This window comes from Centropristis striata, chromosome 19 (assembly GCF_030273125.1).
Source record: "Centropristis striata isolate RG_2023a ecotype Rhode Island chromosome 19, C.striata_1.0, whole genome shotgun sequence".
Classification (NCBI taxonomy): Eukaryota; Metazoa; Chordata; class Actinopteri; order Perciformes; family Serranidae; genus Centropristis; species Centropristis striata.
In genome coordinates this window covers 24573418-24584278 of record NC_081535.1, presented here as the reverse complement: position 1 = coordinate 24584278, position 10861 = coordinate 24573418, and the positions used below count along the sequence as shown (strand labels likewise).

At 38.6% G+C, this 10861-nt stretch overlaps 1 protein-coding gene across 5 annotated transcripts in view; it reads right to left on the bottom strand.

Annotated features, from left to right (window-relative positions):
* Window positions 1–6195: 6195 nt before the first annotated feature.
* The window catches only part of ythdc2 (YTH domain containing 2), a 49769-nt gene continuing 45103 nt past the window's right edge, over window positions 6196–10861 (bottom strand). For 3 of the 5 annotated variants that reach the window (XM_059358356.1, XM_059358359.1, XM_059358357.1), the window contains exons 28-31: window positions 10612–10783; window positions 8578–8787; window positions 7607–7789; window positions 6196–6500 (exon numbers count right to left, since the gene is read on the bottom strand). In XM_059358356.1, the coding sequence (XP_059214339.1) occupies window positions 6429–6500; window positions 7607–7789; window positions 8578–8787; window positions 10612–10783 (637 nt within the window). In that variant the 3' untranslated portion in view covers window positions 6196–6428. The remainder of the gene's footprint in view (window positions 6501–7606; window positions 7790–8577; window positions 8788–10611; window positions 10784–10861) is intronic. The other 2 variants (XM_059358358.1, XM_059358360.1) reach the window with 1 other exon arrangement.

The window sequence follows — 10861 nt, the reverse complement described above, 5'->3', positions numbered from 1 at the left end:
TGTATGCACATTTTGAAAGTGCAATTTCTACCTCAAATAACTTATTTTAACATTTCACTCAACAGACAAATCCCTTCTGAGTCCATTTGCACTTTATTTCTTGCCAGATACCTGGCAGCGCTTCTGCTCACAGCTGGGCCATATTTACTCTGATGGATGTTGCAGTTGAAACTCTGAGTACAGCCTCAAGATGAGCATCTGTAAGCCTTGTCCTATACTTGCTTTTATTAAAGTTCATCATAGAGAACAGTTTCTCACACACACACATATGTGCTTCCAAAAAGGCACATAACATGACTGAAAACTCTGGACAGCTCTGGGAATAAAGGAGGCAGCTCTCTGATATAAATAAAAATAAACTTGAAGGGCTAAATTGCATTTAACTTACTTCAAGATGCGGCCCGGATGTAGCGGGTGTTAAACTGCAACAACAACACAATAGAAGACAAAGGTAGAATGGCAGAGTACAAAGGCAATGAATATGGAATTATTGATGTAGCCTTACAGGTTGCTTTATATACAGCAGGTAGTTTGATTTGGCGGTATATACAATAAAGTACAGGGCAGGGCCTCAACTTTTAGGGGCCCTAAGCAGGATTTGGTGTAGGGTGGCCCCATCATTGTAACTAGTGCCAAGGTTATAATAGTTTGGGATTTTTCATTAGTTTTAGTTTTAATTTCTTTGTCAATTTTTGTTTTCAAATTCAGTTAGTTTGAATTAGTTATTAGAGTGAGTTTGCTAGTTTTAATTCGTTTTCATTTTTTGGAAAATGCTTAGTTGTAGTTTAGTTTTTATTAGTTTTAGTGTTAGTTTTAGTTTTTTTGTAATGGGGTATTTGTTGGGTGCCAGATTCAATAAGGTCACAATAAATGTTCCTTTATTTCCTTTGTCTGATCCATCTCAGCCCCAATGAGTTTATTAAGTCATAAAACCAGATAGATGAAATAGATTTCATATCAACCAAAAAGGTTTACGTATGAAAAAAGTTGACAAAGATGAAAACGAAGGGTATTTTCATTATAATTTAAGTTAGTTTTAGTTAGGTTTGTAACCACACAATACAGTTTCAGTTAGTTATCTTTTTTTTTTAATTCTCGTTTTTATTTTATTTCAGTTAACGAAAATGTTTTTTCAATTCTAGTTTTTGTTATTTCGTTAGTGTTTGTTAACTATAATAACCTTGAATAGTGCCACTTTACATGGCACTGAACCAACTTGTGGATTGTAAATATTAATTATATAACTAAGCATATAAAGACTAAAGTGGGACCTATTAGCAGTAACACTATCTTTAGATAGAGTACAGTAAATACAATACTTATCTTCTACCCCCTAACACTATGAATGGTCATGTTCCGAATGTAGAGTGTATGGACCATGTAACCATGTAATGCACTAGTTAATATCGTGAAGAACATACAATTATTACAAATAAATAAATAAATAATAACTAAAAACGGGTAGAACTTCAACATTTTAATCAGAACCAAAACAATAAATCAGCAATTACTTTAGAGCCATGACTTTCTTCTCTAAGAACTTTTGCCTTCCTGATGGCAAAATCATTTGTAACATCATATAGATCTGGCTGCCAACCTGGGCCCTGTGCTACAAGGCAGGTTTAACATATCCAGGGTATCTTTTCATTTTCTGGCTTCACTTAACCTAACAACAATAAGGCTAAGTGGCCCTATGCCGTTGGTTATTATTTCAGTAAGTCAACCCAGGGTTATCTAGTTACAACCCTGATTCCCCAAAAGTTCTGATCAAAATCAAATCAAATCAAATCAAATCAAAATTACTTTATTTATCCCCGAGGGTAAATTCAGTTAGTCTGGTAGAATCTCTGTTAGAATGAGACAGCCTGATGGCTGTAGGAGAGAAGGATCTTTTCTATCTCTCCGTCCTGCAACAGAGAGAGAGGAGCCGTCCACTGCTGTTTTTTTTGGTCCATAAAGGTTTTGTGTAGCAGATGATCTGGGTACTTCAGGATGGCCTCCAACATGTTGACAGTGCATGTCTCCACCACCTCCTCCAGTGTGTCCAACCTGGCTCCAACCACAGAACCAGCTCTTTAGACCAGTCTGTCCAACCGCCTTGCATCTCTGTGTCTGATGCTGCCTCCCCAGCAGACTGCAGCATAAAACAACACACTACCACCACAGACTGATAAAACATCTGCAGCATCTTACTACAGATGTCAAGAGATCTGAGCTTCCTTAAGCAAAAGAGGCGGCTCTGCCCCTTTTTGTAGAGAGCGTCTGTGTTTAGGGACCAGTCCAACTTATTATCCAGGTATATACCTAGATACTTATAACTTGGCACCACCTCGATGTCCACCCCACAGGTATTCACTGGCTGAAGGGGGGGCTTGAACCTGAGGAAATCTATGATAATTTTCTTAGTCTTTTAGGTGTTCAGAAGGAGAAAGTTCTTGTGACTCCAGTCACTGAAGGCTTTTATCAGATCCCTATATTCAGATTCCTGTCCATTCCTGATACACGCCACAATAGCAGTGTCCTCTGAGTACTTCTGGATGTGGCAGGACTCAGAGTTGTATTTGAAGTCTGCTGTGTACAGTGTGAACAGGAATGGAGCCAGAACAGTCCCTTGTGGAGCCCCTGTGCTGCTCATTAATGTCCCAGAAACAGTTCCCCAACCTGACATACTGTGGTCTTCCTGTCAGGTAATCTGTGATCCAGGAGATGAAGGAAAGATCCTCTCCCATCTCTGTGAGCTTGTTTTTGAGTATCTTGGGTTGGATGGTGTTGAATGGTATAACTTGCTTATAAGTCCTTTAATATTCCCAGAGTTGAAAGCCTCCACAAATATATGAATAACCACTTGTGGCTCTGCTGGATTACAACCTTTCAGCTTTTTACAAAAATAATCACGGAACTCTAAGTACCTGTAAAAGTCTTGCCCACCCAACCCATACATTTGACATAAATTGTTAAAGCTGTTAAGCTCCCATTTTTAAACAATTTTGCATACAGCAGTAACACCATAATGGGTCCATTGTTTATATTTATGATCTAGTGATGCTGGTGTGAATTCAGGGTCATGAGCTGGCCATCTAAGTAGTTTTATCTGTAATAATTGCGACATTTCTTTAGGCAAACTCATTCCCAGGTATTAAATATAAGATGAGTTCCAATTAAAACTATACACTGCGTTGAGATCTTCTGTAGGTGTGTAATTAAGTGACATAACCTGTGTTTTATGTATATTTAGGACATAACCTGAATAATCCCCATATGTTTCCAGCACTTTCATTTATAGAGGCAGGCCTGAATCAGGATCCTTTATTGTGATCAATACATCGTCTGCATACAGACTTATTTTATACTCCACTCCTCACATGGAGATACCATGTAATCCTGTCTCCTGACGTATTACTTGGGCTAAAGGTTTGATGGATAAATTAAATAGGTTGGGGCTGAGAGGACAGCCCTGCCTACAACCACGTTGTAAAGTTATGGAATTAGACAGACTGCCGTTAACCTTAATTCTCGCAGTAGGGGATGAGTAAAGTGCCTGGATACAGTGTATAAAATCCTTACTGAAGCCAAATCTCTTCATTACTGGTTATAGAAATTCCCACCCGACTGAATCTAAATCTTTTTCAGAGTCTAAACTGAGAATAATGGTACTAATTTGGTCTTTGTTAATCCGTTGATGGTGTGTAAGGCTCTTCTTATATTGTCCTGTGTTTGTCTGTTCTTTATGAATCCTGTTTGGTCCTCATCTATTAAAAGGACATTACAGGTTCCATTATTTTTGCTAGAATGGTGGCATACAGTTTGTAGTCTGAATTTAGGACACTAATGTGTCTGTACCCTTTACTGTCCACTCTTTCCTTACCTTCTTTGGGGATCACTGATATGAAGGCCTCCTCCAAGAGGGAGGGAGAGAGACTCCTTTTAGAAAATAAAACTGGACTCCAACAAGGGGAGCAGGTCATCTTTTATTGACTTGTTTCCAGAGGAAAGCCATCTGTGCCAGGTGATTTGTTAGTGTTCAAACCATAGACTGTATAAATAATGGACGTAGTCACCGTGACGTCACCCATTGGTTTGTGGCCCGTTGGAAGCATCAAGTTCAGCGTTACACTCGTCGCCATCTTGTTTCCGATACGGGGAGCAGACCATATCTGGACTGTGGAGGAGGAGAGGGATGTGATCACTGACTACAGCCTCTCTACACCTAAACCTGACTGAGAGAAGCTGCTGCTAATTCATGTTAGCATTAACTGGAGCATTAACTGGGATGTTAGTTTTGGCTAGCAACAAACAAAAACAAAATGTACGTTACTTAGCACTACTGAGCACTCCTTGGAGTGTCTGTTAGTCCAACCAAACGCTGAACAAGACATTTTTACTGGACAAAACATTCAAATAAACTCTCATTAAGTGAAAATACAGTGAAAGGGTCAAAGTTATATGACTTTAGTGACACGTTGTCGTTAATATGCATTGTTCTGCTTCTCTCCTGATGATGGCTCGCCTTGTTAGTGACCTGTCAATCAAAAGAAGCCACACCCCAAATCATACGATTCTTTATTTTCCATTTTCTTCTAAATGGGGCCATTATTTTGAAATATCAACATCAAATTGTCTTGAAGATTTCTTCCCAGTGATTGAGACCATAGTGTTGTCCTAAAAAAAAATTCTGAGGTAATAAATCAAGTGGGAAGTTTTCTGATTTTGCACTGAAATGAATGGGCAGACTTTTTTGCAGCCAAACTTAGCGCCCCCTGCTCAGACACGGAGATTGCCGCCTGCTCAGGACTGCTCGTATTCAAATTAGGGGCGTTTCGGCAAGTGAGACCCGCCATTCCGGGTATTGTCCGGCTATTACCCAGTAGTGGAAAAGCCCTAATTTTGATCTTCACGTTTTACATATGATGAAATGTTGGCTCTATAAAATGCATTCTTGGATGACCATTTAAGTGAGAATGATACTTTTGTCTTTCAAGGGAAATAACAGCAGCAGCATTACGTTCATCACACAGTTAGCTTCAGTGTTCTGATGTTGATGTGCTTTACAGATAACAAATTTACCCAAATTGATAATCTTATATTTGCATCTTTGCTAAAAAAAAGATAATTTTCCATTATTGAAATATCTTTGATACATGTTCAATGAGGATAATTACTACACTGTCACCCCATAATCAAAATACTGATTACATTATCCATTTCCACTGTAAGATTTAATGGCAGTACAGTAGTTTTATTTATCCAATAGCAATATATATATAACATCTCTATATAACATCTTAAGAGCTTCTGTCAAGCACAGAACAAGGGAAAACCCAGAGCAAAAACCATACAAAGCACTGGCTACAACTGCAGTAGAAATATCTGCAATAGTAATTAGGGCTGGGCGATATATTGATATATTTTTAAATGTGTGGAATTACCATATATTGATATAGTTAAAAAAATCTTTCTTTATATATAAATGCTGCCCTTACTAGGGTTTGTCATATTTAGTTATTTTGTAATGTTCATTATTCTTTTCTCATATAAATATTCATTCCAGAAAAAGATTGGCCTATTTTATTGCATAGGCTTTTTTTATTTAAGATTTTTTACTTATTGAAATATGCACTTTATGGAGCTTTGATTTTTTTTTAAAAAAGGATTCTCCTGTTGTTATACAGTATTTATGTTCACTTAAATAAACGGTTTCAATAAAACTACTTGTCACATGTCATATTTGACTTTGACTGAACATTTGTCATATCGGGATATGACTTTTGGTCCATATCGCCCAACCCTAATAGTAATACAGGGTGAATGTATATATATTTTTAAAAATCCTGTCGTCTTCTGGATTCTGGCAGATGGACATTCCAACCACACTGACAGGTTATAAGATGTAAGAAGAAATGTTTATTTTTGTCAACCCATTAACACAATCATGAGTACACCGGAAGTCAACTTTTCACCTCTCCTCAGACAGAAAGCAAAAATGAACAATTTTAAAGTTTCAGATTAAAATACTATTAACATATATATATAAATATATATATTTATATACACATATGGATGATCACATGGATGTGAAGCATCATTTATGTGTACATTAGTGTACATGTCTGTCACTCAAAACATTACTATAAACATCATTGCAACAACCTGAATGAACTGCTATAGCATCTAGATTTATCAAATCAGAAACAAAACAGTGATACAAACTGTTTAATTCATTCTTATTCATGTTTGATTAAAAAAAAAATGGAACACACCGTTTGCTTAAAACTTAATTATCATTTTGAATGCAAGGGATAAAAACTGAATGAGAACTTGAATGAGAACAGAAAGTGCTGAACTTTCAAATGAATCAGTTCATCTATTGTTCCTGTCATCTTGCTTTAGTAAGAAAAAAACGTGGTGCAGAGGAGTTGTGCCGCTGCCTCTTATTGAACCTGATTCTCTGGGTTTCTGTCCCACAGTAACAACAGCTGGCTGCCTGCTGCCGGCTCCAACTCCTACAGGAGACAACAAAAGAGATGGGGAAAATGTTAAATGCGGTCATTCAGAGAGTAAAAAAGTGCATCATCCACTGTCAAAAAGACAACACTACCACTTTCTTACTGACCAGTTTAATGTATCCTTTACAGTTAAAAATGCTAATTCTTTCCAATTATTAACATCACAAAGCTTCTATAGTGTTTCAGGAGGAAAACACAGAATGCAAATGAAACTAGAAAATTTCCTCTTTAATTAATACTAGTAATGTTATGATACTATATAATAAACAAGGAGCACTGTATGTCTGTGTGTAACTAAAATCACATAAAGTTACACGTGTGTGTGAGAGAAGCATGTGTATCTTTAGGAGTGTGCACGCTTACGTACGCATGTGTGTGTGCGTGTATCTGTAATCACATCAAAGGATCAAAGGCAATCAGAGCAGAGCAATCAACAGAATTAACTGCCACCAACTGCCAATGTCCCGGAATAGTGACAGCAGCCAGAGGTGGACAGACTGGAATTTCTGGCCTCGAACAAAAAGCATTTTTGGCAAAACCATAATAGCTATCATTGATCCGACTTCACTTTGAGCGTCCTGAGTTCTTCCTGAACAGCTACATATGTTTTTGTGAAGAAAAATGAAGAAATGGCTTTGTAAGAGCGAATTGAAAAACTGTTAAATATGCTTTTCTACAGAAATCTTCCTGCGTTTTTAATATGGGAGCCAATGAGGCTGTTGGTGCGTGTTGGTGGTTCATCTGTGCGTTCTACGCCCAAACTATAACTCTGACAGCTTTACCAGAGGATTGTGAGTGAGAAGACAAATTTTCCTACGTTTCTATGTATAAATTATTTCTGTAGAGTGGAATTTGAACCTGAAGCGCAGTTTTCAAAAAAAAAAAAAAAAAAAAATTGTATTCTGTAGAGAAAAGTAATAGCACGCCGATCCCGATCAAACCGCACATTTTGATATATAATTTGTAGCGGGACGAAATTGCGTCCGGAAGAGGAAGAAGAAAAAAATCCACAGCATAACAATAGTGCTCGGTGTGATTGCCCCGTGGCCATAATGAAAGAAGCATCTATGACATGAACAGACTCAGCACAGAAGTACTCTTACCTGTCCGTCGCGGCTGATCTGGACCTTCTTGTTGTCGTTCCATGGGTTGAGAATGTGTTGGGTGCACTGGAAAGGAAGACTCTCCTTGTGAGTCCACTCCACGCTGAAAACCCCTCCTAGTCCCATGAAGCCCCAGTCGTGGCAGCTCTCCTGACTGATGACTGATGTCATACGAGCGTAGCCCTGTGAAAGACACATATTGCTTTTGTCTTTTTGCTATTGCACTTTTACAGTGGGGTCAGTATTCTGGCATGTATGGTCTAAAACAGGGATGGGCAACTGGAGGCCCGGGGGGCCGCATACGGCCCGCACCCTCACTTGAAGTGGCCCTCAGTACAACTACATGCATTTGATCATGAAATCTTAAAAGTCCAGTGTAAAAATGCACAAAATTACTTCTTGCAATTAATGTTGGTCTGCTGTTCTTGCACTAAAAAAAAAGAAATCACAGTAAGTGGTTATTTTTTATTTGCTTCAAACCTTTTGTATTCCTATTTATACTGTTATACATGCATTTGAGCATGGAATATGTTAAGTTACTGGCTCAGTTGGTAGAGCTTTCGTCCAGTAACCGGAAGGTTGGTGGTTCGATCCCCGACCATGGCATGTAGAATTATCCTTGAGCAAGATACTGAACTCCAAATTGCTCCCAATGCTGCATTCATTGGTGTGTGAATGAATTCCCAATGGTGGCAGGTGGCACCAGTGTGCCCTGGTAGCCTCGGCAACCAGTATGAATGTGTGTGTGAACGGTTGAATGAGCGTAGTGTGTAGTGTAAAGTGCTTTGGATAAAAGCGCTCTATAGCATTTACCATTTAATATTGCAGTTTCATCATATCTGGTTAAGTACACGGTCCTATATGTGGCCCTGTGGTAGTGTCCATGAAAAATTGTGGCCCCCTCCAGCATTTAAGTTGCCCATCCCTGGTCTATGGTAATAAAAACTAAACTACACATATAGGAGTGTTACCTGGAAGTGTCCAGAGCCCTGAACAGAGAAGATGAGGATGATGAGGTTAGTCTCCAGGAAGGCCTTGTTCAGTTTGGTCTCATTGCTTGGAGTGGTGGACCAGATACCTTTCTGTTGAGAAATTTCTATGTTCCTGACATTGCTGCTCTTCATGATGAAATACCGCACTGATGAAAAAACCCGCTGAGGGGACATTGGCTTTGAGATCTGCTGGAAACAAGGGGTGAAAAACAAGAGTGGGTCTAACTGACAAAGAAGTTCACTTAATCTGACAATGGTGCATAAACAATAACCTCGAACTTAGCGACAAGAAAACAAAAGAACTGATCATCAACACCTCCAGCACCCATCCACAACCCCACCCATAACCCCACTATGATTAACTGTGAATCCGTGGAAGAGTCTGTTCAACCTGCATCTTATACATGTTAACCACCTCAAACAGGAACACACTAGCATGCATTACACATCATGGCTCCAAAATCATTGGTCTCCCTTAGCATAGCACACAATCCCAGCCACCCCCTCAACTCAACATTTCTGCTTTTACCATCTGGCCGCAGATACAGCACCCTGACATGTAAATGTGCTCGTTGCAGCAGAAGTTTTGTACCTTTAGCTGTATCAGCTATAAACAAAGCTATGCTATGCTGGAGAGTTAAATGTGATAAATGTGGTGGACTAAGTGTATATTTTTGATGTGCCGTGGTGTCTTTATGTATCCTGTGTCTATGTGTGTATTATGTTCGAAGTACATGTACAGGCTGCGAAAACAAATTTACTGAAAAGGACAATAAAGTATCTATCTATCTATCTATCTATCTATCTATCTATCTATCTATCCATCTATCCATCCATCCATCCATTATTTGTTGAGATGATTGTTACTTCTGAAATTCAAAACCCAAAGGCCCTCAGGGTGACCTGCCAAACCTCTCCTTCAGATGAGGATTCAACACAGCTCACAGTGACCAAAACTAATGTCCTCCTTTGCTGATGAGAGAAGCAGGATAACTGTCCACTAACAGCTCACAAAGCAGTTAATGAAGTGGAATGCTCCATGATGAGCCTCACTCTTACTGGGACAAACACAGTGGGGGCTGAACTTTTTGACACACTGGCCGAAGTGAATAAACCATCAAAGCACATTTTTTACTGGCCAAAATAATAAATCGCCATTTTGTGTCACATATATATTGGTTAGTTAAACGACAGTTCCCATCCATTGCAGAGTTTCAGCTTCTTCCCTCTGGGCGTAGGTTTACAATCCCTTGATGTAGAACAAAAAGACACAAAAACCCTGTCCCTGCAGCCATTACACTGAGGAACAAGTCATAGCTATGCTTTGCACAGGTGTTTATTTATTGTTGCTTTTATGTATGTATTTAATATTTCTATATGTACATTTTAACCTTTATCTAAGTTTTAATCTAATTTTATTTTGCTGTTTTTTTTTTCTGTCTTCTTTTTTTGCTATTCGTATTTTAGTTCACATCAATATCTAAGTATAGTCTGGACCTGTTAGGAACTTTTAATAATTTTGAATTTTATTTTATTTTTTATTTAATTTGCCATTTCTTAACTCCCACTGTCTTAAATTGAATGATGTGTGATATGTGCCTCTTTTGTGTGTGTGTATAATGACTCTATACTGCAAACAAAATCTACCTCTGGGTACAAATAAAGTAACTTGAACTTGTTACAGTACATTTCAATGATAAAAATAAGGTATCATGTTGAATATAGACTTAAATCATACTGCAGCCAGCCTGTTATAACTCCTCTCCCTCCAAACGTCCATGTCTCACCCAAATTATTTTTGTATTTGCTTTGTCGGTGGGTTTCTGTTTTAAAGATTGATGCACTCCTTGTAAATATCGACACATAGTAGCTAACTGTAGCTCAGCATGTTTTCTTTTCTTACATAAATTACCGGCCAGTGCGTTGGAGAGCTTTCTGAGATTTACTCGTCAAACAGAAATTCTCCGTTTGTCGGATGTTAACTGCACATAATGCCTGGCAGACAGCAAATACCTTTCCTGAGGAGGGACAGGTTCTGTCAGATGGACTGTCCATGGCCACAGAGCAGGAAGAATTAGTGGAGGAGTGAGGCTCATCGTAGAGGAGATTCATGGGCAGGGAGGCCTCATCTCTGCTGGGGGTTTTCATCTGCAGCACGCTTGGGGTTGCTGGCATCCTCCAAGACCTAAAGGGAGTTGGTAAAAAATAGTAGGAGTAGGAGTTAAACTTGAAAATAGAACATGACCAATTGTTCTACATTATC